Raw genomic sequence first — 27,842 nt, forward strand, 5'->3', positions numbered from 1 at the left:
ATTTTAAGATCACATCCACACCATAAGTTCTAATAGGTTTTGCCCAACAATGCACCAGAGGGGAGTATTGTTAACCAGTTCTGGCCTGTAATTTATTGTAGAGGAATTTATAAAGTATATGTGCAAGAAAAGTTCTCTTAAATCATGCCAAGTTGTTTGGAGAAAGCTTCTGTGAGTTAAAAACTTTCTACACACTCAGGAAGCCGTTCTTCAGGGAGCTCTCTCAGTACATGAGAGCACTAAGATGGTACCAATACTTGAGAAACTCTCCAGAAGAAAGGAGTAGACCAGATTTCTCTTTTGCTAAGCACAGGAGGAACAAAGACACATAAATGTGAGAAAAGGCAGCAACTGATTAATTTGTTTTTATGATTTTGGACATTCTAATTCATTTTGGGAAGTAGACTATTAACTAGTATATATTAATTAGTATAGATGTCGGAATGAAACAGGAGTAGCAAGAACAAGAAAAGCCAAAATATTTCTGAAATTAAGCACGACTAGATTACCACAAAGCCTACAGATTGCAGCTATCTGTAAGAACAGAAGATTGGATACAACCTTTAAGGTCTGTGTCTTCCTTTCCCCCTGACTGATCCTTTAGTAATTTAGAGGCTCTGAACAGAAGGCTTACAAATCTTATGCAGCCGTGAAGGGTTGATTTAAAAGCTCCACCATTGATTCCTTTGTTCAGATAGTATGCCTTTATTTCCGTTACTTCCTATTCTCCAAGTGTTTGTTAGTTCCAGACTTTGTCCATACAGGTGTTACATGTTGAGTAAATACAAGCCTGAATTCAAGTGGATAGCCCTGTCCTGCACGCACTGGGCACGCAATTTCCTGGCATCAAAACCAGTGGATCAAGGAGGAAAGAGTACAGTGTCTTCCCATATCAGGACCTCAAACAGTAATCTCTTAGCCTTAAGGACAACAGAATTGACTCAGCTTCTTGATTCCTTCTCCTTAATTCCTTTAAAATTTCTATCCTTCTTCAAAAAATAAAGATGTATAAATCCTGCTAGGATATTCTTTGAATGCCACAACTTGGCTTTTGGAGCCATTCCAGCTTTTGGAGAGAAAGAAAACTCTCAGGGGTAAGTTGTAATTTTATATTTTAGAGAGGTGAAGGGAGGGTCAGCAGTCCTTGTCATAAATACATTGCTATAATCCGATCAAGTGTCCTTGTCTGTAATAAAAGGTCCCTTGATAAAAGAATGCAACAGCTGTTCTCTGTAGCATGGACAGAACATATTTTCTGCTTCTGTCTTACTATGCACAATCTGGAAGTCCAAGATACTTTGGTACTCTAGTTCAACACAAATTTATCTTTTTAATTTTGCTCAGACTTTATTATTTTTACCTGTAGTTCGTGCCTTGGCACTGCCTTCATCACCTCTAGTTCCATACATGCTAGATCTTGCGTTCAACAAGACTGGTGAACCAAGTATGTCCTGAAAGCTGTGCACTGGGGGAAGAAAGCAGCATTGCAGTTTACTGGAACACAGCTAACAGAGGAGCCAGAGTAAAATCCAAGCTAAGACCTGTAGAGACCTCATGACAAAGAGCAGCCATCTCTCCAAAGTATAGGAGTCCCTAGGAGGCAGGTTGCTGTTGAAAGCCTCTGTCAGGGAACTTCCCTTATGCCCCCTGCACACCATGGCAGGCTCTGCATTTGGCACAGTGCATGCGGGAGCACACAGCTGCTGGAAATAAAGCATTTGTGGAATCACTTGCCACAGGGTATCAGATTAACTCTTGGTCTAAGGTGGATCATGTTGTAGAGCACTATATATTTCCATTAGGAACATAACATTTTCGAAAGATTTTGCAGTCAGGTACATGGGAAAAAATGGAAAAGTCACTTAAGTCTGTGACAGGGACTCTGTTGGACGAATTTTCATGGGAAGTGCATAACAGAGTACAACAGTGGTGTTACAAAGAAAAGCAAGCAGTGGATCAAGTAGACTTAGAAGAAACATGTCCCTTATTTTTATTAAATGAGAAGCACATAGGATGTTCTGAATTATTTGGGATTGTGTAACAGATGTGCCCATGATTCCTGAGAATGATCCCATGGCCCGTTTAGGAGAGCGCTGTACAAACATTCAAGAAGGTGAGGTCACCACCTGGAGATTATTGTAATTATGCATGATGCACATACTGGGTGTAACAAACAAATGGAGAACGGGGCACAGTAATGATAGGAAAGTGCAGGTGGATGAACTGGTTATGATGTACAGCTAGCACGAATAAACACACCAAAGCAAAACACAGGAGTGAGAGCAAGAGGAGGAATATTTAGCACTGATTAACTGGAACGACTGACTTACATAAAACATCAGTTGGTCACCCCAGGACAACACTGCATTTCATTTCTATGACTCTAAATAGTAACCTATTAATAACCAGTTTTCCCTAGCACATGTAGGAGTATGGGCACAGCCTTCACCTTCCTCCCTCAAGTATGTGCCCCAAAAAATCTTTTCTCATCATAAAAGGCACCTCTTAAGCACTTAATTGAGTGCTTATGAAGTTGCAAGCTCTCTTTTTGCCCCTTAGCACAGTCCTAAAATTCTGATCCATCTGCAAGTGTCGATGGCCATTTCAGGGGTGCTGGGGGGGCCCAAAAGGTTGGGCATTTGTCAGATTTCCACTTAATGTTTTTTCTTTAGAGTTCTCCTGGCACTTCACACGGGTATACTTTTGCCATGCATGCTCACTGGTGTGTCTAATACGCAAAGTACTCCAGATTCACCTTTGCATTTTTGTTGATGCACAGCTTAGGTTTCTGAGAGAGGGAACACAGAAACATCATCTGCGTTCACTTTAAGCCATGGGTAATATTCTGCTTTATGCCTCCATTGTCCTTTGCTGTGCCTGTGGTGTGCAGGGTATCACCCAGTTTGCAATTTCTGAAAACCTTAGTGAAAGTGAGTTGGCTCAGCTTCCAGCTACAGGCATTATGGTTGGAACTACCAGCAGAAAACCTGGCAAAAACAGAGGCTGGTTTTACTCTCTGAGTAAGAGATGCTTACTGATTCATATAGGCCTGCCTGAATCACCTTTAGACTTTACAGGGCAGTCTGTAACAAACCTGTCTGAATACTGGACTAACATGACAGTGTCTGAAGACACTACTGTGGTGCTGCTGTCAGTAACTTGAGCTGCTCAACTCTCTTTACGTGTACTTCCACCTCCTTTCCAATCCAAGTGCAGACACAACCAGTTTCACAGCTTCTGCATGAAGGAGTACAGCCACCCAGAAAGCAAACGAAACACTTAGTGGCACCTTGTGAGTAAAGCATGAAGACTTCACGTGCAGGCATCCATATGCTAATTGTCATCTGCAGCTAGTCAGCTTTGGGCACCCTGAAGCCTCCAGAAGCTGGAATGAGCATTAGGGGGCAGCAACTCCTTTATAACACTGTTTGAAGCTAAAACCAGTTGACTTTGGACTTCTGGATCAAAAAGCCGGTGTGAAGGCATCCACGCAGATTTGTGAGTGAAGAAATTATTGGCCAGACAGGAGCACTCTGAACTTTGGCACCACATCTCTCCCTCAGTCCAAAAGAGCTTGTGTTTGCTAACCTTCATGCTGTTACATGCACCTTTGCTCTTCACTTTGAGAAAACTGCAGGAATTCTTGTTGCGCTCTCATACACAGGATTTCATCCCACAGTGTGTGAAAGGATGTGCAGGACTGACTGTTTTAACTACAAATTTCCATAAGCCTTGTCAGATTCAATCTAAGCTGGCTGCTTCATAAGCTGATAGAAGTTCTTTGTTTTCTAGTCACCTGCAGGCTCATTAAACATGACATGCCTTTGGTCTGGCAGATCCAGCACAGGTATGTTTTCACATCTTCCTTGCTGTAAACATGGACCAAGAATTCCTCCTCCTCTCCCAGCTGCATTTGGAAATATGTTGTGTGCCTGTTCTGGCTGGGATAGAGTGAATTTCTCCATAGCAGCCTGTATAATGCCATGCACTGGATTTGTGACTAAAACTGTTGATAACACACCAGTGTTTTAGCTGTTGCTGAGAAGTGTTTGCACAGCATCGAGGTCTGGTCTTTTTCCCATCCTGCCCTGCCAGTGAGCAGGCTGGGGGTGCACAAGAGGCTGGGAGAGGACACAGCCAGGACAGCTGACCCCAGGAATATCCCAGACCACATGAGATTGTGCTCAGTGAAAAAAGCTGAGGGAAAGGAGGAGGAAGGACAGATGTTCAAAGTTATGTTGTTTGTCTTCCAAAATTAGGTGTGCCTAGACGCTGCTTACCAGGAAGTGGCTGAGCATCTGCCTGCTGGTAGGAAGTGGTGAATGAACTCCTTATTCTGCTTTCTCCTGTCCTGGGTTTAGCAGTAGCAGTAATTTTTCTCCTTCTTAGTAGCTGGTGCAGCGCTGTGGTTTTGACTTTCAGCCTGGGAACAGCGTTGATAACACCGATGGTTTTAGTTGCTGCTCAATAATGTTTACTTTGACCAAGGACTTTCTGAGTCTCATGGTCTGCCAGGGAGGAGGGGAAGCTGGGAGGAAGCAGAGACAGGACGCCTGACCCAAACCAGCCAAAGAGGTATTCCATACCACAGTACGTCATGCCCACTATATAAACTGGGGGCAGTTACCCAGAAGGGCTAGATCACTGCTCTGGTCGGGCTGAGTATCAGTCGGCGGGTGGTGAGCGGTTGTATTCCCTTCCCTTGTTATTTCCCTTATCATTATTGTTATTGGTGGTAGCAGTAGTGGTTTGTGTTATACCTTAGTTACTGGGCTGTTCTTATCTCAACCCGTGGGAGTTGCATTCTTTCGATTCTCCTTCCCATCCCTCTGCGAGTGGGAGTGAGGACGGGGGGGAGTGAGAGAGCGGTTGGGTGGCTGACCGAGTTGAAACCACGACAGTTCCACTTACTGAACTGCCTTTCTATCAAACCCAAGTTTTCCTTGCTTTTGCCCTTCCAATTCTCTCCCCCAGGCTGCCAGCACTCATGCACTTGGTCCCTCAGAAGCGAGCAAGTGCCCGAGTGAGTCCTTGGCTGCCAGCTGTGTCAACCCACCACAGTCCTTTATGGTATTCAACACGGGGCAAGAAGATGTCGAGATACCAACGTGATGAGAATATGCTAGGTAGAATTTATAGCTGTTAAGATGTTAACAGGCAGGGTCCTATGCTTGCTTGCCTTACTGTCTGTTAGAGTTTGGTGCTCATTTGTGGCTGCTTTGGACTTCTGCTGTTTGTTGTAGCACTTATCATCTTACTCTACTGTGCCAGGGAACATTTTGTTAATAGCAATGGCCACATGCCTGGGCTGGCACAGTGCCCAGGCACTACCACTGTTCCTGTGCTGTTCTACTGGACATGCTGGAACACCAGTGTTACAGGTTTAATTTTCATTGTAGCAACCCACAGAGTGCTGTGTTTTGGATTTTTGACTAAACCAGTGTTGACAGTACATGAGTGTTTTAGCTGTTACTGAACAGGGTTTGCACAGGGTCAAGGCCATTTTCCCTCTCTGCCCTGCCAGTGATTAGGCTGGGGGTTGACAAGAGGATGAGAAGGGGAGACAACTGGGACAGCTGACCACAGCTAACCACAGTCCTATCTATTATAGCAAGAAGTAACAGAATCTCCAACTTGTAAAATTAATGCAGATGTATTGAGTCATGCTCCTGCAATCAATTTTGCATTTGTCTAATTTCACATAGAATCTTACATAAATAAAGAACTCATTACTTAGAGCCTTTAAGATCATGGCCTTCTTAAACATAGATGGTTGATTGCACAAAATCCTGGTTCTGCTGAAAAGTTAGCAAGCATTTCTTATCTGCATTCTGGGGTAAAACCTGACTCCAAAGTTCACACTTTTTATTTTTATAGTGAACATGGCTTGTAGTGCAATTTCATGGCTGCATCAAATAAAAATAAAGTAAGGCCCATTACAAAATATTAAGAAACTGATATTTTAAGACAAAGCAATTATTCATAAAGTTCTACCATTGAAATAAATCCTAATTAGCTCTGAAAATTCCCATGGAGCTGAAAACTTTACTCTCATGATGCAGAATTTCACTAATTACTGCCAAAGAGCACTCTCAAGGCAAATATCCAATGTCCATGTTTTCCATGCTACAGTATTATCTTTATTTACCAGTGAAACAGTTTGCAACATAATAATAAAAAAAAAAAGAAAATATTTGTTTAACTTTTATACTTTTTTCACTCTCGTTCTGTGCCTTCATTTTCAAATGCATGGTCTGTGAGATACAAGAATTGAAAAACTACTGAACTAACCTGGATAAAACCATATGAGGTTCAAAGACAAACATCTCTGAAAAGTCCACCCTGCTGAATGGTACCCAGTGTGTTAAGTGGAAGTTCTGCAACCAAAAAATTTACAGGATGGAAGCCATAAACACTACTGAAAGCTTAGATTTTAACTTGCTGGAATAATGAGTTCATGGACCGTGTGTATATATTTTAACTAGATGTAGCCATCCTGGAAAAAAATCCACGTGTGCTCTACGCACAAGAGTAGTTCTATTACTGAAAACACTGTTAGAGCTAGATGGTAGAAGGTGCAGGTGTTGCCATTATCCAGCTTCATCCAACCCTCCTCTGCCACCACCAGGTGGTGTTCTCACTGAATAGCTACAGTTCTCGATGTATCCTGTTGAAGGGAGCTCCCCCACCCCATGGTCTAAAAGTTTGCACGGGATAGCGTCAGAAGCTCTGGATTCTCACTTTGGTTCTACTGTTGTCATTCCATGACCTGCCAAGTTAAATCATTTCCCTTTTTGTTTCCAGGAAAGAAAGATACTGCTGTCTCCCCTTCCCCTTGCAAGGGCACTGAAGATGAATTACATGAAATCCACAACATTTCAGGCGTGCCTGGGTATGCAAGAACCAAATCAGTAATGTGAACCGTATTCTCCAAGGGCCTGCACTCACCTCAATGCTGGGATGCATTCTGCTGTTGGGGCAGTGTAGATAAGAGATGTGGAGGCAAGACCACCTCTACAATCATTTCTTACCAAGGCATTGCTGGAATGCAGCATCACAGCTCCGTATCTGCACTAGTTTTTCCTCTCAGCCCTATGTACAGAGAACATGCAACTGCTGTAAGCTTTCTATTCCTCCTCTCTGCTGCAGAAGCATTACAAAATGGAGATAATCAGGGCTCAGAATTAAGGCCAGAGTCTCCATCCCTAGGGATTTAGAACTTTAAGTAAAAAGTAAAACAGATCACGTTAGAATGAAGAAATGATAATACAAATGAGAAGGGACTGCTGTTTCCTCCCAGAGAAAAGAAATCATTTTCCAAAGTGTGTATTTGTAGGAACAAAAATTTTGCCAGAGAAATCTCTCATAATTCTTGCTGGCAAAACATTAATGTCCTTTGAGAAAGCACACGTCCAGTATGACTGTTTTAAGGGTTTTAAAAAGCCTCGTTGTGCATGATGATTGCTGAAGGGTTAAGAGCTCCCAGAACCATCCGTCCTTTTCACAGTCAGACCCCCACCAAAATCACAGCCATAGAGTTCTACCCGAAGGGCAATACTACTATACCACGTTCTTGGAACAATGCGGATAAACCTGGATAGGATGGGTGGGTTAAAGAAATGCTTGACGTGCCCGTTGCTGTTTTCATTACCCAAGAAAACCTGAAAATTAACAAACACACAATTAGTTAAAAGGCAGCACTTAAAAAAGAAAAAAACAAAACAAGACCAAAAAAACCCAAACAAACAAACACCAAAGCAAAGCCCAAACCTGCTTTTTCATTTTAAAATGGTTCCAAGCTGTTGCATTAACCATCCAGGGAACATGGACCAACTCGTTTCTCATTTTACATGAGACCACATCCAGCCTCTTCCTAAAATGCTAGTTGAAAAGTAGTTCAAGCCAGCAATATCTGAGTCTGAATCAATTAAACAGCCTCTGTTTCCATCCACACCACATTTTCCATTCTAAATTGGCTAAACTAAAACAAAACAATCTTCCCTTATTTTACTCCGTCAACAACGTAAGTACTGTGTCTGCTTTGTGGACAGCTCGAGCTCTGTCCAGCTCTGTCCAGCAAAACTGCTCACTAACATTAATTTAATTTATAAAACCAAGGCAGAAATAAAACAGCTGAAAAGAGACCCCGGGAAATCTGTTGTTCATTCAAATTAAATGTCCTCCTTTACAAATAACATTAGTTCCTTTTATCACAATGTTGACTTCATACTCTACAGATTTGGCATTCTTCCCTGTTACTAGTATTAATTACTATGACTAAAATCAGATGGGTATTATGACATTTGCAGTAACCCCAGATCCCTAGCATTATAAAAGCCTCTGAGAATTTCTATTCAGCTCTTTAGCATACTCTGCCTTTGAGCCTTGACTGTGCTCAGCATCTAAATCCAAGCAATGATACAATTGCCAGAGCTGAGAATGATACCTTTGCCACTGAGCTTGAACCATCCATATAGGATTTCCACTCTGAGCCTTGGTCGCTGTATAGGATAATGTAGGTTTTCACAAAGTTTTCAGCAGACATGTACTTGACCCCCTGGGTAGCGATTGCAGTTATCTTCTTAACTGTGAGGAGATCAATTTGCAGCCACTGTTGGTTGTTGTTCAACTACAATTCATAAAAAGAGTTGTCTATTAGCAAACATGTCTATGTTTGTATCTGCGTAAGTGAAAAATCCTGCTTAAAGATAGTTAAAACTGCATCAAAACTGTGTCAAAGAAGTGCACAAGAGTAAAGCTGAGGCAAAAGTCACAACCGTTCTTTGTGGCCCATACAATTAAATTCTTCACTGCAGGTAATGTCTTGGTGTCTTAAGATTTCCATATTAACTTCCAATACATAACAAAAAATAACACAGATTTATCTCCAGTATTAAAATGTAATACATGATACCAAATGCTTATAAAACCAGTATCTTACAACAAATCTTTATGAAGCATCCAAGGTGCTTCCTAAGGAAATGCAGCTCCATTTTGAAGACTCAGATGATCACATGCCTTACCGAAGGTCATCTGCCCCCAGATCCATTAAGCTGCACTACCTATAAGGACCCCAGAAGGGTTTCTTTAGTCCCTTCAAGCCAAATATTCAGGTTGTATTCATATCCTGACATTAAAAGGGCTGTTTCTGTAGGGAAGTGCTGCAGGCTGTGGCCCAGAGAACAATATCCATCTGAAAAGATGATTTCATTGCTGTTGCTGGAAGTTTGCCACTGGAATTGTTGAAGGGGCTTCTTCCCAAGGGATGGTTGTAAAATAATCCTAACATGCTTGGCACTGGACACAACGTGCAGGAAGCACATGAGCACACAGGCAGTACAAATTTAGTAACTGTAGCTGTCTTTCTGTCATCCCTATTTTTCACCATTACCTTCGCTCGCCAGGCATTCATCTTTCCTTCCTGATTGAGACGAGCAAGTGAAGGGTCCCATGTGTTAAACCAGGATGTCTTAACAGATGAGGCTGTTATCTGGGTATTCTTGATGTCTCTGTTTTCCATTCCAAGTGGCAAAGAGCAACCTGTTAAGAGAAGCACCATGTTATCTTCAGTTTATCCAAGTAGCCACTGTCTAAGCAACAATGTTGGAACTGAGAACACCCACAATTTTAGCTTCATTTAAGATATTAGGTAAAAAAATTGCCAGAAAGGAAGCATGTGACCCATTCTTACCATCTACTTCACAGCCCAGAAGCTCCATGCGGAGAGTAGGCCTGTTGTAGGCCTCAGTTGGGTAGACTCTGATGTACCTAGCAATAATAGGGGGATCAATGATGTTCTCTTTCACGCCATAGGCATCAGAATTACCTTCAAAAATCTGTTAAAGAAAATAAAAAATAAAAAAAAAAAAAAGAAAAAAGTCCATACATAGTTAATTTAGTGCAATCACAAGCTTGGATGCTGCAAGCCTGCCCTGATACAAAACTAATCTTTTATACTGTTAGCCCCGTCCACAGTGACGGAGCGCCCTGTGCTGAAGGGCAATTTGGAATACTTCATGGTTCTACCTTAGCATATTTGAAAGTGCCTGAAAGCCTCAGTTCGAATAAGCAACCTATTTCTATGTACGTAAGTCAGTAGTAAGATGTAAGTAAAGAGGGGAAAGGAGAGATAAGAGAGAACAGGTTTTCAGTTTGAGAGTTGTACCATAGAAACTTCAGGGAGAAGAAACTGAAGGGAGCTGTAATAAGCATGGCTGGAGCAGTTGGGCATAAAATGAACCTCTTTCAAGGTATGACACTTATGACAGAGGCCTTCTGCAGACAATTCAGACAGCTTAACATTCCACTGTTGTGACAGCAGAAAGGGAGGGACAACAGGGAAGATCTAACCCCAAACGACATACGACCTGATTTTTAGTTCAGCTTCCTGCTTGCATCAAAAAAGCTGACATGGGCTTAGGAAATAAAAGTACGGAGAGATACTTGTAAAAAAGCCAGACTACACCGTCAAGGTCATAGGGCCACAATAAACACTAGTCTATGAGATTCTTCACCTTACAGGTCTTCTGGCCTGAATTTTATTAGATTGGTCACTGCCCTTTGCAGCCTCAAGCTGTTATTACTACATCTCTGAAAGTCATAATTGTTTTTCTACTATCTCTTAACATAAAATTAAACTGTCACCTCACTGTATCACCCAGTGATGCTATCTAGGTTATCACAACCCCTGTGGCACATACAGACCTTTGGTGCTGGTGAGCTGTCTCCTTTGAAAGTGCTCCACTTCCGTTTGTCTTTGCTGTAAACAATGAAGAACTTCTGGACATACAAGGACTTTAAAAACTGCTTGGCTCCTTGTGTCTGTATCCCAGTTAACAGAACTTGTCTTTGAAAGTCCACCTAGGAACAGCAAACAGTATTTCAAAGCCAATAATGCACAGAAATATCCATTTCATTCTTTGTCACCTACACATTAGCTTTGTGCCCTGCATTTTAGCACCCACAACACTAACACTCTCAGGAGGAATAACAACCAGGATGCCAAATTCCAAATCAATGCTGTTTCACTCTCATATAATTTGAGTATTTATCTGTGTGTGCATTTAATTTCGGAGGCCAGTTTATAGTGTTCAGCACAGCACCACAAAGGCACCTCAAAAATATCTGTAACAGGCAGAACTCTTTTAGCCTTGTTTTACAGACAGACAAAATGAGTATAAAGAAATTAAAGACTCGCATTCTCATGAGCTGCCTCTCATGAGTTTTGGATATCCAGACTGAGAAAAGACATATGACATTCTGAAGTGCAGAAAAACTACCACGCTGCTGATATTACATCCAAACACTTAACAACAAATCTGCAGGGTGTGCCTGTCAGTAGTGAAACTCATTCTCTGGGGTATGCCCTCCACATCTCTGCATACTTTACTGCAGTAAACCTCAGCTTCTCACTACCATGCTCCCTATCAAATTCTCTCCTCCCAGCATTATTTCCAGTTACACAACAGGTCTCCTGACTTCACCTCTAACTTGCTAGCACGTCAAATGTTAGCAAGGCAAACACAACAGCCACCTGTTTAACTTACACTGCAACACTAGTTTGAGTCTTTCTTCTCTCCAAACTCCCAATTTTAATGAGATTTCTAAGAAATCACCTAAATTTGGGTGCAAATTTGCTATCTGGTGAAAAAGTGATTGTGATGGAAGAAAATTATGGAATGACGTGACAATGATATGGTGCTCAAAGCCATAATTATAAGCTTAATTTTCCTATGAAGCCACATTGTGCTGTGTCAAGTTGGACATAGAAGCATCCCAACTGATCAACCAAAAAAACCCCCAACAAACCCTAACACCCCCCCCAAACTATCTGAAGCAGTGCTTGAGTGTATTGCACTTTAAATGATCACAGAACACACATGTACATATAAATATGTACTATTAGGTAGAGAGAGGGGCAAAAAAGTAGTAGAAAGAATGACTCAATTTGTCTACAAAATGGTTACAGTCTAAATTATGATAGTCCAGTCAATGACTTCAACAGCAGTAGAGACCGTGTTACTCCAGGGGAGGTAGACGGTTCATAGCATCACCATTCAAACTTGCTAGATCTTTTCAGTTTTCCCCAGCAGTCTTCTCAGAGAGAGCAAGAACATCTTGACCTTCTATAATAAGTTGTAGGAAAATCACAACTCAATTATGGTCAAGCACTTGCTGAACCAACCATACCTGGATCCAAGCGAGTTCTTCTTTTTTCACTATAGTGCTCCAAGCATTGTATGTTCCAGAATTGTTTAATCGGGCTAACTTGGGTGCCCAATAGTCTAAGACAGAAAATAGGAATAAAGGATGAGTAAATAATTTAAGGTTGCAACCTGCTGTTGAGTGCTTCACTTCTTTTCTAGTCTGTCTTGGAGGAGAAAGCAAAACAAACCCATCAACCAACTAACCAACCAAGTCAGCTGTGAAGTTTTATAATTGGCAGAATGACTTGAAAAATAACAGCATTTTTTGTAATGTACTGTCTGCTGCTTTGGAACTGGGGTCTAGAGTCTGCTAATCAAGTGATGGCCACCAGTAGTATCAGACACTGAATGTGCTCTACATTCATGGAAGACAGCTCTCCTCTGCATAATGAGGTTTCCATGTTAACAACTGATATGGAACATATATGACAACAAAGTTTTCAAGCCTTTATAACACTGTGGCAGGAAATGAAGAAATAGAAAAACCAAACCAAACCCCCCCCCCAACCCCCCCCCCAAACATTTTCCAAAATGATTTGTTATTTCAAGGGAAAGGATGTGCGTTCCTGCATGTATGTTTAACCTGCACACCTTGATTTGCCACTGTCCATGTAAAATTCTACCAGTTTCTCTTGTTTAATGAGCCTGCAGGTGACTAGCTTGTGATACTGACAGTAGACCTGTGACACCGTTAAATTACAATGATGAGGGCTACCTCAGACAGCTCTCAGGCTCTGCTTACAGTACTGGAGAGCTTTTAAAGCTGACAGTGAATTAACTGCTGAACTGATCTTGCAAGACTTGTCATGAAATGTCAAAAGGATTTGGAACTGCAAGACTTTGCTGGGCATATTCAGGAGCATGCCCAGACCTTTTCAAGCATTAACTCACCTATATGATGTGAAGCATCAATTTGTGAATCGAGTATGACACCACTTGCTAGACCCATTGGAATCTTGCACTCTAAAGGGAGCACAGTAGGTTTGTTGTTAAAGAGGAGGGCAATTCCAACATATATTCTAGTGGAATCTTCTCAGGCAACATCACTCAGAACAATTCTCAGTAACAACGTAACATCACTCTCTTCCCAGAGAAGGCCAAGTTAATCTCTGCAATTTCTCTCAACAGATTAATCCACTGGTCATTGAGAGGAGATCTCGAATTCAAAGCCAGTACACTAAAGGAATAAACATTGTATGCTAAATACTTCAGAGCTACTATGGTAGAGGTTAAACACATTTTTTCTTCTACAACAAATCTACAGTAACCACTTCACATCCTCCTGAATGCACAGACAATCTGCTTTGTTTTTATGCAGAACAACCTTCCAAATTTATTTTTAGTGATACTGAAAGGGTAGAGATGACTTTATAGCTTGACTCTCCCCAGGAAAAAAACCCCTTAGTTCAGTACCTTTCTCTATAACCAAATAGGATGCCTGCATTCCTGCTTGCTGATATTCCCCCACTTCAGTGTCTAAAAGCCACCAGCCAGGTCTCTGCGGTTTCATTTCGATTGTTCTAAATGAGCCTTGAAAAAATGGAAGAGAAACATGTCAGAAACATTAGCATCATAAGGTTGATGTTAGCAAGGCTGGATGCTAAAGCAAAGATCATCCTGTGACTTAATAAAAAAAAATTAAATAACCTGCTACACATTACAGAGAGCAATAGCTATCAGCATCTCAATAATTCCTTTCTTAGCAATTAAGTCACAGCTGGAGACAGAGTTTAGAATTAAGTGACCAGATCAAAACCTAATCTTTGCTGCTTGTGTAAAATAGAAAATCTTGGATTCCTGTATGTAACAGCAGGTACCTGCACATTAAGTTCAGTACTCAGCCAGGTAATGGACAGTGCTATTAAGTTTATTACATAATGGAGGGATGTTAATTTGGTGCTGATTATGGTTCTTACTCCTGCTGCCCCAGTGTGTTGTGTTCTTCAAGCAATGTAAAGGATGGATGAAAGAAGCCAAAAGTAGATGTGGGAGAACCAGATGTATGGGCCCTCCCCTCACTTTTTGCATACCCCAGGAGTGCCAAGGATTGAGCAGAAAGCAGATATGGTTTAGATTGTTTACTGCCGTTTTTAGAAAGCACAGTATGTGCCCTCATTGCTTTTCTTATGTTCATTTTCCATATATATTCCCTCTCATCTGAAAAGACATTTGTCTAAGCACTTAAGTTTCGTCTGTAACTTCGCTCATCTTCCCAGTTTTAAAGGACAGCAATGTTACCTTTATTCCCTGTTAAGCAAGGTGCAAAGTGATGATTTTCCTTCTCACCATTGTAGGCAAATGAACCAGTAGCACTCTCAAACTCTTTCTTACTGTGCTCAACAGCAACTTCTGTCCACCTTTACACTGGTATGAAGACAACAAGCTGCAATGATCACCCCTTAGAACTTACTCTGCTCTGATACTTACCTGGAAGGAGCATGTATGTACCAAGCTGATGCTGTGGCTTCCCTTGTTCTATGAAGGTCTGTCCATGAAAATTAACAACATGAATGTCTTTTGGCCCACCCATATTCAGCAAATGCCATCGGACCAGTTCACCTTCATACATCCTCAAACCTTGCAAATTGTAGGTAATCCCATTAATGGCTGAAAATGAAGTAACATTGTTGATAAGGAAAACTGCTCACAAAACAGGTCTCAAAGTGCTAGAATGTAGTTATTAAAATGAGTAAAATATTTAATGAAGTAAAGCATTTGGGAAAAGGCAGATTCCTCTTCTCAACGTGCCTTTTTCAACCATGATCACTTAACAGCACACAAACATCAGATTTTCAAAGACAGAAACATAGTTTTGTTACTGACCTTCAAAAGAAAAAACAGTTGCCTTGAACAGTCAGCCACTTATTTAAGTCTAAATGTCTGAAATCTCTGCATCCACAGAGAGGTATATAAAGAGCTGTCCTATGGCTGCTTTAAATTCCTCAGTAGAACTATGTGATTTGTCAAATTAGGGTAGTATTTTTAAATTATTGCAAAAAGGTTTCAGGGCATTAACTTTTTCCTAAAAAGAGGGGTTTTTGGTTTTCTTGTTTTCTTTTTAAATATGGGGGGTAGATGTATGTGTGTACCAGAGAGTAGTTTTCTGTTGAAAGTTTTAGTCTAATATGTCCTTTCTTCACTGTAGTAACAAATTTCCAGTCAATACTAATCTTTACATACGAAACTATGACTATTATGGGTATAATGGAGAACAACAAAAACAACCCCATTCACATAATTAACGTGTAAGATTTATGCATGTTCAAAGACACTGTGAGCTGAGATACCTCCCCCAACACCTTTCCTTCTACCACAACAAACTGAATACTTGGCAAAATTAAATAAGTACCATAGAATTTGTGGCACTGCTGCCCTTCCTGGGTCTTCTCAGTACATGGACTTCTAGAACGTTTGTCAAAGTACCAGCTTTTCTCTTCATCAAAGACCATAAAAAGCAAGAAAAAGTCTCGGGTCGATGTTTTGCTGTTGTTTGACATACTGAAGGTTCCTTTTTGACAAACCAGTATAGGCCCAATCAAACCAGAGTGAATATCTTTCTCCTAGAAGGTAATGAACTCATGTAAGATCTAAGAGTGGATTCCCCCAAAGATGTCAAAAAAACATGGAATTCTGCAGAAATGCAGCAGACCCTAAAAATTTAAAGCAGAGGTCAGAATTGTTGTTGCCTTGTATCTTTACTTTCCTGTGGCTCGATCTACCAATAAGCTCCACAATTTGAATTCTTCAACAGCTTACATCCTCTTTTAACTGAGTATAAGAGATTGAATGTCAGATGGGAACATAAGGCCCCAAAGAAAGGCCAGATATCCAAAATGTGCTCTGCAGCTTATATTTCTACAGCTATACAGTAGTATCATTTGGAGATACTTAACACTTGACTGGACATGGTCCTGGACAACCTACTCTATCTGACTCTGCTTGAGTTGGGGGTGGGTGGACTAGATGTTCTCTAGTGATCCAACACAAACATTTCTGTGATTCTGTGATCATCCCCAGCAACACTACTACTTCTATTATGATTTCCTTACCATATTTAAATCAGAGTAGTAGATCCAGGACCGACAAGCTGCTCCTGACTGCACAGGTCCCGATCGCCTGTTTGCATACCATACATATATATAGCTGTTATTTGGCTGGACTTGGTCATCTTCCTTAAACCAAGCAGGAGATTCATCGTCATAAATGCTTCCCTCAGATGACTTTTCATAGAAGAGTCCATGAGCATGGAGAGAATATGGTTTGGATGCCAGATTCTTAAAATGAACCTAAAAGCAAAAACAAAAACACCCCCCCCAAAAAAAAAAAAAAAGAAAAAAAAAAGGGAAGAAATAGATTATATTCAGCAAATGCAGGCCTAAAGCAAAGTTCCCACACAATAGATTCCCATGACCTTAAACCATGGTCAAGGTTTGTAAAGTGATCACAGGTCACGTTGTGCATAGCAAAGCTGGCAGGGGTAGCATCTGACATCTCCATGCAGAGCCACCCTCTTTGATGGAGGTAGTCAATTAAAGAGTAAAAAGCAAGAATCTCACTCCCTGTCTTCCAGAGTCTAGGTTCCTAGGACTTTCACTGTTGCCTTTTAGAGGTGGATATGCTTAATTACAGCAAGCAGGGAGATGGAGAGTTTCTACCTTGTGGGCTTTGTTGCAGTTGCACTAAAGGATAGTAGAAAATAGTAACACCAGACTTCTGTATGCATCACTTCCACTGAAATCAGTGCATCTCACTTGTCCCAGAGAAGCATGATGATAAGGAGATTATATATTTACCTCTCCTTACAGAATGATGCTCCCAAGCTAAAATAGCCTCCTTCTTCTAAGAGAAATGTTTTTAAATGTAGCTCAATGTGTTCCTGTTGTGCACTACTCCTACTGAAATAAGCGGAAAATAGAGAGATCTACTCTCCCCATCTAAGCCCATCTATCTGTTTTGGAAGACTGAATTAAGAAGGATAAGAGAAGGGAAGCTCTACAGCAAGGTGCTGCCTAATGCAAACATACCACTCTATCACCAGCAATACAGTTCCACTCTATCCTTGTTGTTTGTATTAGAACTAACCAACCCATCTACAGCAAAGGTTTTTCAGAGAAAAATATACCTTTTGGATAAATATAGATATATTAATCATTAACATTAAATCTTAATCATAAATCATTAAGATTTATTAATTTCTTTTAAAAAATTAAGAAGGTCCCTTTTCATATATTCAGTGCAATCTGGGTTTAAAAAATAATAATTTTTTAACATTGAACTTCAGTCTTGTTTTACATTAGACTTATAAGCCAGTATCTACTGTTAAAAAAGAAGTAAAAAACCGGAAGTAAATTTACCATGGAGAGGAGAGAACAAGGATGTGTTTCAAAGTAACACACTGCTGTGTTTTTGTGTTCACATTAGAGTTTCTAGCTTTGAAAACTGTTTCCCCAACCATCATCTTTTAAAAATGTGTGGGATTTTTAGACCCATTCTATGTCACGCTGTATAATCACCATAAGAATCTTATCCTGCACACATATTCAAAACATTGACCTACTAGGATAACATCGTCCACTTCAGCCCGGATAACTGGCCCCAGGATGCCAAGGTGTTCATTATATTCATCTTCATCCTGAAGTGTCGTAAAGGTACTGTCTGTATAGCTTTGGAAAATCACCTTATATGTGGTGCCATCTTTACAGGTTTTGTCATTCATCATTGCACTGAAAGGAAATCCTCAATTAAAAACCCACACAGTGAATCAGTAATAATAGCTTTGATGAAACCTGAGAACTCATACAGCAGGAAAATTTTAGAATATAAAGAATAAGCACACAAATAAATGCCAGATGATTCTGAAAATCATGACTTGCAATGTTCAAGCAACTCTAGTTCTATAGTTGTATAGGAGATCCTATGAAGCTTTGGTCAGCTATCACTAACCAAAACCTCTAATCTTTCAAACCCCACCTGAGCTCTGTTTTCCTTTTTTACAACTAGTCTTAACAATCTGAATCAGGGCTTAGCTTGGAGTGTAGAGAGCCTACCACCTATGCCCTACTGTCACACAGACATACCTTCTCTGGAAAGCTAACAGAAACACATTTTACTTTTGATTATATCTGCATTTTGCCACACAAAGCTGGTAAGAAAAACTAAGCTTTTAGGCATTCTAACCATTCTGCAGATCTTCAACAGAAGCACCAAAATGCTATTATTCTGATAAAACATATTATCATTCCATATAAACCTCACGTTATTATCAGTTCTGCAAAAAAAATAGAAACTTAACCAAAGTAATCTAGTAGGAAGAAAGGCTGTTTTTCTGCTCTTCAGCACACTGAGAAAGTACATGCCATGGGATCTGTTGATTTTGATGGAACTATCCACCTCATATTGGCTGAGGATGAACCTCACTGGAGAGATCTATATAGAGCTCTGAGCATAGAAAAAGAGTTCTTAATTTTGTTTCTCTTGATTATAGTAACCTCTCTCTATGACATTCTAGGGGAGACCCAGCCTCTAATAGAAAATTCTTATGTTTCTGCAACTGGGAATCATGTTACCCTTAAGTCTATCAGCATGCGAATCAACAATCTGCTAGCATATATCAGGGTGGCATGCAAAATAAAAGCAAATAATTTAGCCAAACCTTTTCTTGTATCCTGCATAGTTCCAGCAGACCTCTTTAGCTGCAATATAGTACCTCCTCTCATTCCCTTTGCTACGCAGGTAATGTTCAGCAATGTTGTCTGGGTTACGTTGTTCATTGATATTCACTTTTGGGTCTGTCATGTATGGGTCATCAAAGGTCACATAATGATACTCATATTCACCACCTGATGTTTCCTCACTGTAATATCCTTCCATAACATATTCGTATTCTCCATTTTCTTGGGGAAGCCCAATCATGATCGATGGCTTAAACTGCCGTGGGGTGAGTGTGTAATTTCGTGACTCTTCGTGCTTGGCTTTGCTCAGATGTGTATGGTTGGCCTCACTGGGTGCCTCTGTGGTGTTAGTGCAACATGGCAGTGTTGTGTTGTTGGTCTCACCGAGAAACAATGTACGGCCAAACTCTGCCATAGAATTGGTGATTCTGGGGGGTTTTTTACTCCTTGGGCTCATCAAGTGGTTCACTTCTGGATATTCCTTTTTTTTCCTTCGGATCTTGATAAAGGTTCCAGAGGTACCCAAAGTATCATTCTTGTTCTCCTCCCTTCCTTTCAGAGTTGGGTGCATGTGGCTCCCATTCTGGTTTTCTCCTGTTAGATGCAAGAACCCTTGAAACTTCTTCATATGCTTCTTACTTATGAATGCTGTAACATTCCTGCCATGACGATGTAACTTACCACCCACAGATTTATCTAAACTTGCCTCTAATCCCGGACTCCCCTTTGCAGACACCAAATTCCATTCCTCATTTGTCATTTTAGATGAATATTTCCCAGACCTCGGCAATGATGCTTCTAGTAAGTTCTTCTCTAAAGTAGGGCTGGAATTAGGGCTTATATTGCCTAAAGAAGTGTCTGCTTGTTTATCTTTGGATAGCTTGGGTTCAGAGAGGTTGGATGCATTAGACCCATCTCCTACAATGAGGTCCAAAGCAAGCGTCAAGTTAACATCTTGCATAGCATTTTCCATCTTGGTTTCTTCTTCTTCCAGTTCATCATCATAATCGTTTGGAAGTTGGCCAGTTCCCACTATCTCAGATGTGTTCTCTGCATTATGCACAGAATGAGGTGCACTTGTCTTGTCAAAAAATGAGACATTTTTATTTCGTACATGATTTAGAAGGGCATTCATCTTCTGGACAGAGTAAAACTTGATGGCCAGCAAGTTTCGCCTTTTCCTTTTCCTGTTAATGTTATAATTTTCTGTTCCCGTGCTGTCTTCTTGATGCTTTTCTGAAAAATATTTACTGTGATTCCCATCACTTGGAAACTCTTCTGCAACATTCATTTGGCCTTCCCCATTGCTCAGCAAGAGCTCATCTGCAGCCATGTTATTACTGTGATCTATTTCATAATTGCTTTGGCTTCTATTCTCGAATACTAAATCAGCCTTCCCATCACTTGTGCCAGCCAAAAATAAATCCTCTTCTGCTTTGACTGATGTGTGATTTGACTGGAATGTTTCAGCCTCAATTAGAGGAAGAGGAGTGATAAGAGTTTCTGAGAACTTAGAGGTGCTTGTGGATTCACTACTATATATAGCTGTCAGACCTGAGCCAGCTGCCACCTCAGAACTCATGGCATCAGTGCCTTCATACTGCTCCCAGGCCAGTGCTGTAAGGTTTTGGTTTTCTTCATTGGCTGTTGCCTTCCTTAAGCTTCGGATGGAGTAAAAGGAAGCCAGGTAATCCTGATAATCCAAATCATCCTTATCAATTTCTTCTTGCACATCATCTTCAACTGAGGTGGAAACAGCCTTTTTATCAGTCTTGGTGTAAGTGAAATCCACAACATCAAACACATCATCTTCCTCATTGTCACATCTGGCATCTCTGAATCTCAGCCTCATGCCATTACTCATCTCTGGGCTACCCCAGGATGCTAAAAGCCAAGTACCTGCAATTGAAATAAAAGTGGTTTTCTAATACACAAGTAGTTATGAGAGGATATTGCCTACCATGTAAGTGGCAAGCTGCTGGGTTTGTTTCTACAGCGCCTGCTACAGCAGAGTCCTAATCCTCATCTGGGATTTCCATTAGCTCTAACTGCTACGAAAAGGAATTAATAAATGTAAATAAATAATAGCACACGTAAATACATACATCTAAGAGCTACAGATCTTCACAGATTAAGCTGTACCTAGGACCTGAGTTCAAACATAACCCATTAAAGAGATGCATGTGAAAAAGAGAGAAGCAATATAAAGGCTCCTACGTTTATATCTAGATCCAAGATTGGGATCTTTTGAGTGAAAATTTTAATTTTGCCCTGCCCTTACCATTGAATACATTGCCACACAGAGCATTCTGAACAGAACAAATATGTTCTGAGGCACTGTTGACAAACACAGTGCTTTAAAAGCTTTTAAATGCACAAAGAATGACCTTTAAAAGAGTAAAGTAATTTGAATTTCCAATCTGGACACAAAGCATTAAGAAGCCAGTCCCAGGCATCTTAGATTAACTTAAAGGTTTTAATAATTCCTCCAAAACCTAGTCAAAAGATAAGTTATCTATTTGAAACTAGGGTCTGCAGAGAACAAAGTACAATCTGTTTCCCTAAACAGCAACAAGTAAAGTTCTTTGCTCATTACAGCTTGCTTTTGGAACTAGCAGAAATGACTGAATAGACAGAATTAACAGAGCTTGAGAAAAACAGCCTTTTTCATTAAAAAGGCCCTATATGATTTTTCAGTATTTATCAGGGTTTGAAGTGACCCATGTAGCTTCCAACAGCAAATTTATAAAACAAAACATGCCCTGGATGAAAAGAAAAGATTGCATACCAAAAATTAAGCAAAGGTAGACCTCATAATTTTCTGTGAGTCAGATGGAGCATTTATGATTCCTTAGTCTTCAACAATATAAAACACTTAACATGCATTTATAACTTACAAGGTCTTGATGCAGTGTGATCACCAAAAACATGCTTTGAGGACATAAAGAATTCATATTTAAATATACAAAAGAAAAGAAAAAAGAAAAAAAGGATATTTTGAATAGGATAAAGATACCTCAACCCTGAGGAATTTAACTCACAGCCTTCAATGAGGATGAATCTCCGTCCTTTTGCAGGTAATTCCTTAAGTGTGGACTACATGGGTTCTAGTGTCACCTTCTCAAGATACAGTATTAATCCTAGTTAGACATTGAGATGTATACCAATAGGCCAGTGATCTGATTCAGTCAGGCAGACTTTGCTACTGCTAAATGACCACAAGGTGAGGTGTACTCTATTTGTCCAATCATGACTAGCATAATTTGGCAGTCTTCACCTATTTTACCTAATTCAGGATGGACAAGTATGTGGCAAGTATGGGAATCACACAGTGGAGTTGGTACTGGATTGTTTCCATGAACAGTCTTAGAATTGCCTTAAAAAGATCATTGCTAGCCCCAATACTATTTGTGAAGTGAAAAAAGCCTCTATAAAAAACACCTCAGTATAGAATACAATTATGCTATGTGCTAAGTCTGCGTAGCCAATAAAACTCCATACACATCAATTGCTTTGGGGAATGATCCAACGTTTTCCAGCACTGTGTTCACCTGAAAGGCTTTCATTCCTGTTTAGGCAAGTCCCTACAGACAGGGGATTAAAAAAATGTCTTAGAAGAGGCATCAAACACTATAGTTGACCACTTACCAACATTGTCCATTTCCACTGTGACTGATTCTCCACTCATTGGGAAAAGGTTCAACACATCTTCATATTTCCCTTGATACAAAAAAGAGTGCCCAGAAAGGCGAACAGAGACAAGCTCATCTTGAGTGCCAACACTGGAGAAGTGCCACTGAACCACACTATCTTGGCAAAATCCAAGGATTTCACTGCTGTCAGACACATAGCCGTTTATTGCTAAAAAGAAAGTGAAATAAAAATGGTCTCAATATTTTCAGAGTAAGACTTCCAAAACCTGCTGTTCTTTCATGTCAGTCTGCTGAACTGGACTCACATTTGCATGTGGAAAGAGCCTGACACAGCGCTGAAACCACAACAGCCTTGATGGTTTATTCTAGCTCTGGAAATAGTATCTCTAAGGCAGCAGGGTACTATGTGAAAGTTAAATAACCCTTGCCTTTGTTTCAGGGTCCAGAGCCAGCCTGGTCCCTGAAATATTTTATATTTCTGTACAGTGCCACCTGGCATGGTTAGAAGTTCAATGACTTTGGAGAATTCCCTGATTGTACTACATCTGAGAACAAGCAATCACTGAATGCTCATGTTCACATAAGCTTTCACAATATTCAGCTTGACATGCCACTCACTGTGCATTATGTTTGAGTTATAGAACTTGGGATCATCCCTTTTAACACTGGCAGGGTTGCTGCAGTAGTCCTTGATGTTATCCTCTATGTACCAGCTCTTATTTTCATTGAACACAGCAAACATTGCCTGCTGCTCCCCATCTGCCTTTTTCTGAAAAAGAAAATTGACACATCAGTTAATGCATTTTATGAGCAGAGGCATGTACAGTCTCAATCCTACTGTCTTTCTTACTTACTATGTAAGCGATATAAGCTTCACTACAGTTGTGGGAAGCGTGATACAAAGGCTAAGTGTAGAGAATCAAGACTTCAAGGTCACAATGCTTTGCCATGCAACATTTCAATGGATGGCAAAGAAAACCACTCTCCAAGAACTTTCCCAAATTTGGGTTGCTCTGGGTTCAGTGATGACTGAGATTGTCAGTCTGAGTTATATGTGTTACAGACAGACACCGGCTCGTATCTGAATATCTTTACAGTGCAAAGATATAATAGCAGCAGCAAAGTTTATAATCAAGTCTAGAAACAGACTTTCAAGTCAGGCTGACCTTTTGTTGAAATGCTGCTCTTGCTAAGAAAATCAGAAAATAATTCTTCTACTGCTGTGGACAGTTAGAGGACTGTTTCTTCAAGTAATTTCTTTAGGATCCTGTTGGTGTAATTGCTCTCTACATGACAGTTCTCGAAGGGGAGCAAACCCAAATTCACTGAAGATCCAAGATTTTACTCTAGTAATAATACATCTATAACAGGTTGCCAAATATGTCACCTGCACACCCTTCTGATTCAGTGCTTCACTTTTACAAATCAGAAGTGGGCCGATCAGTCCAGAGGCTATATCTCTCTCAATATCTACAGCACTATGATACAGCCTTGTAATACATTGTGCATCCTGTGCAGTGGGTTGGTCTGTTTTAGCGATTTTCCATTCGTAAGTGTATGTATTCCCTGGTTCAATTCCTCTTCTCTGGGTGTCATTGCCTAAGCAAAAACAAGGAAGAACAGTAATGATACAAAATTAGAGCCAGATATTTATGTAACATCAGGCTGCACCTTTTAATGAAATTAGTGATGTTACACCTTTTTAAGCTACCTCTGAGGTAACTCCTGCTCAGCATGAGCTTTTGTCTCTCTCTCCAAAATCACAAACAAGAACAGAAAACTAAGACTAGTTTTCAGATAGTACCTTGTTTTCTCTATAAGGCAACACAACAGCTCAGCAGAGGCACAGCACAGAATTGAGGTCTTCCAGTCACACACATGCTTAGCCACAGCATCTTCAAAGCAATGAAACCCTCCACAACAGTTAATGGTATGCAAAATGTAATTCACAAATTTCTTACTTGTAGGATCCAGAGGATAATTAGCTCCTTCTGCATTCTTTGAAAGTGTCACACCATGGAAGTAAATGCTGTAGGGTCGACTGGCCTTATTTTTGAACACAACCTATATTGATAGGCAAAAATGAATTTAGCATTTAGCAAATCCTTGCCAGAATGCATGACAAAAGCTTCAACTACAGCAGAATTTTCCTGGTTTCAGCCCAGAAAGTGCTGGAAAAGCAAAGGGATGTCTTCAATATTGTCTGATAACGTAAACCCCACAGCCTAAATGCTGTTGGTACCCTGATGCTGGGCTTTGTAGAGCCCATTGAGTAAAGTTCAGCTTCTTACACCTGGTCTCTAGAAAATCTAAAAAGAACACTTATTTCTCCAGCTACGAGGCACACATTACCTCAGGGAATATGAAGTTACTGATTAAAGTTCTTAAGAACTTTCAATATGAGAGAAAACAAATTTAAACAGATTTAAAAGCAAATCTTTCCTCAGATTTCAAGACCCAAAGGGATATGAGAGGAAAAGGCAAAATGTCCTGCCTATTCCTGATGAAACCAGGAAAAAAAACCCAAAACCAAAAAACCAAACATGCTAAACTCAAATTCAGAGTCACAGAGTCATGGTAGCAATATAAGGTCATGAAACTTTGCGATGCATCATTAAGTGACAACAGAAAGACAAGTGGATGTGATAGAGGGTGTTTCATTTCATAACTCCATGAAAGAACATTTAAGGATGAAAACTGAGTACCACTGTCTAAAACAGGCAGAAAAAAATAGCAACGTAAGGAATGAGAGGCCCATGAAGCTTGGGCTCTTGTTCAAATTTTTTCCATTTGGATCAATGCCAACATATAAATATATTTTACAAAGAGTGTTAATGAAGTGTGCTTATTTTGTAAAATAAAGCACTGTTAGGAAACTATAGAGGAAATGCTGAAAAATTTAAGCTAAACACCATCACTTGTGATCATACCTTTTAACATGCCCAATATTTGTAACATCGGGTATATTTTTTGACAAAAAAACCCCAAACAAATCAAAGTAGTCCTTTTCTATCTCTACCCAACAGAAAATTATGCTATAGTATAAATAAACTCTGAATTTGTTACTTACTTTGACGTTGTCATGGAGTTGAGCTCTGATAATAGGGCCCAAGATTCCAGTTTCCTTGGGGCGAGGGTTTTCCAGACGTTTAGTGAAGCTGGCATCAGTATATTGCCTAAAAATAGCCTTTTTGTACTTTTTACCTATGAGATTTGAGAAGTTGTCCAAATGCTGTGCTTTATAGTGTCTTAAAAATAAAAGAAAAAGACACATGATGAACAAAACTTGAGTAATGACATCTACTGGAATACAGAATTAGTACTCAAGCAACAGGTAGAAACCTCATTGCTTGAAAAAAAAATCCAAACCCTAAACTAACCTAATGCTCTTTACCCCAAATTCTAACCTAAACTAGGTAAGAAGGAGCTTGGAACATTATTTCTGTTCTAGTATCACATAGGATCAATTAGTATCAGAGTTTACATTTCATTTAATTGGGCATACATGCAAGAAAGAAACGAACTGAAGCAGCAGCTACATTTTCAAGATTAGACAGCAGAAATCACTGTTCTCCTTTAAAAATGGCATAGTTGAGCATAGAAAAAATAAACAATTTGCTTACAGGAGTAAAGACTCTAGGAGAGACAGGAACAGCTAATCTTAATCCCAGTCAAGCACAATACAATAAGCAGTGCTACACTCAGGTTTAAAAACATTAGAATTGTTAATGCTGATAGCAAAACTAGGATATTTACCACGAAGTAACACAGAGTAACATAGTTTTCTGGTCACTTGCATTTCAAAAAAAGTTACTGAACAGGGATAAACTCTAACTTTGAACAAAGAAGCACTGAGGTGGTTAAGTAATGCCATGTAATTAGGAGGGAAAGAAAGCTTGCTCTACGCAGTCCAAGAAGAGACAAAGATCATGCCAAAGAAGAAGGAATACTTAAAGTGTTATGCGAACACTACATTCTATGGAGATATATGAAACCGTAACTCCATATAGGGTAAGAAATTTGTCTTGTTCTGCTGAAACCCTTAAAGGTTCTTATGAACATCAGCTTGTAAAGTTACCAGTGCTCTAGCAGTGGGGAACTGAAATTGCAAATTTAACCTTACAGTGCACTGGCGGCATTGTGTTTCCAACCCTAACCATTCTATGATTCTATGGCCTCATGTATGTTACAGAATTCCTTAAATCAAACAAAATAGCCCAATATGCTTATTTATTATGACTTTTACTACATTTACACAGGTGTCATGCAGAGGTCATTCATAGACACGTCTCTTTCTTCTGTTCCCTAAACAATTTATTGTACTGAACTTTAAAAAACTTTAATTCTCCAGAAATATTCCCTCCCTCTCTTTGCCTTTCTCTTAAGGACTGTTTCTTTCAGCAGAATTCACATTTAAAAGTAATTTAGGAAACAGGCTTGTATGCTACTTAAGGCATTTCATAAGTAATTTTCTTCTTTTGGACTCCCCATTAGAGGCAAAAGAAGGTGTCCACTTTTGGGCTCTTCAGCAAAGAAAGCCATTGACAGTGTGCTGAGAGCCTGGCAGAGGGCCACCAAAGTGATTGAGAAGCAACAACAGATGACATAGGAGCAAAATCTCATCTTATTCAGTCGTACAAAGACACAGCTAATGGAGCATCTTCTTTTTATCTTCAACTATCAAATAGGGGATTATAGAGAAAACAGAACCAGATTCTTCTCAGAGTTGCATAGTGAAGAGATAAGACACAATGGACACAATGTACAACATTAGAAAGTCTGATCAGGTAAAAGCAAAAACTTTTTCACTCTGAAGTTACAAAGGTGCCCAGAGAAATGGAGGAGTCCCCACCACTGGAGACAATGAAAACCTGACTGAATATGGGTCCTGTGCCACTTTGCTGTTGGGTCCCCAGGGCCCCTGTCTGACCTGAATTACTCTGTGATTTCATTTTAACATTCTGTATTATGTTGGAAAAGTACTATTTTACCTGTCAAGGCTGTCTGGAATATTTGGGGCATAATCCCAAGTAACTTCTTCTGCAGCAATGAAATATTCCCAGCTGTTGACCATACGACGTTCTTTATAGGAGAGACGACTTTTCTTCACCTCTTTGTCCCCACAGTCTCTTATAGTGAGGTAACCATGCATTCCAGCTGATTAGGAAGAAACAGTACCACAGTGATTTTCCATTTTATGAACCCTTACCACTTCAACTCATTTCTCTTTTCTTTAGCTAAGTAATGCTGTCAGCATGTGTTTGTTCACCTGATTCCCATTTTTTTCAGGCTTGAAAGGGATGGATCCATTT

General features: G+C 40.0%; 1 protein-coding gene across 1 annotated transcript in view; it reads right to left on the minus strand.

The window, feature by feature from the left end:
- Positions 1-1,095: 1,095 nt before the first annotated feature.
- F5 (coagulation factor V) overlaps positions 1,096-27,842 on the minus strand; it is a 36,361-nt gene continuing 9,614 nt past the window's right edge. Inside the window, exons 7-25 of the mRNA XM_065676657.1 lie at positions 27,522-27,687; positions 25,601-25,778; positions 24,492-24,594; positions 23,918-24,129; positions 23,149-23,299; positions 22,526-22,738; positions 18,859-20,776; positions 17,764-17,929; positions 16,256-16,492; positions 15,556-15,766; positions 14,634-14,813; positions 13,620-13,736; positions 13,098-13,169; positions 12,190-12,284; positions 10,705-10,860; positions 9,692-9,836; positions 9,392-9,540; positions 8,447-8,629; positions 1,096-7,661 (exon numbers count right to left, since the gene is read on the minus strand). Coding sequence (XP_065532729.1) covers positions 7,473-7,661; positions 8,447-8,629; positions 9,392-9,540; positions 9,692-9,836; positions 10,705-10,860; positions 12,190-12,284; positions 13,098-13,169; positions 13,620-13,736; positions 14,634-14,813; positions 15,556-15,766; positions 16,256-16,492; positions 17,764-17,929; positions 18,859-20,776; positions 22,526-22,738; positions 23,149-23,299; positions 23,918-24,129; positions 24,492-24,594; positions 25,601-25,778; positions 27,522-27,687 — 4,841 coding nt within the window. The 3' untranslated portion in view covers positions 1,096-7,472. The remainder of the gene's footprint in view (positions 7,662-8,446; positions 8,630-9,391; positions 9,541-9,691; positions 9,837-10,704; positions 10,861-12,189; positions 12,285-13,097; positions 13,170-13,619; positions 13,737-14,633; positions 14,814-15,555; positions 15,767-16,255; positions 16,493-17,763; positions 17,930-18,858; positions 20,777-22,525; positions 22,739-23,148; positions 23,300-23,917; positions 24,130-24,491; positions 24,595-25,600; positions 25,779-27,521; positions 27,688-27,842) is intronic.

Source organism: Lathamus discolor, chromosome 4, assembly GCF_037157495.1.
Source record: "Lathamus discolor isolate bLatDis1 chromosome 4, bLatDis1.hap1, whole genome shotgun sequence".
In the NCBI taxonomy this organism is placed as follows: domain Eukaryota; kingdom Metazoa; phylum Chordata; class Aves; order Psittaciformes; family Psittacidae; genus Lathamus; species Lathamus discolor.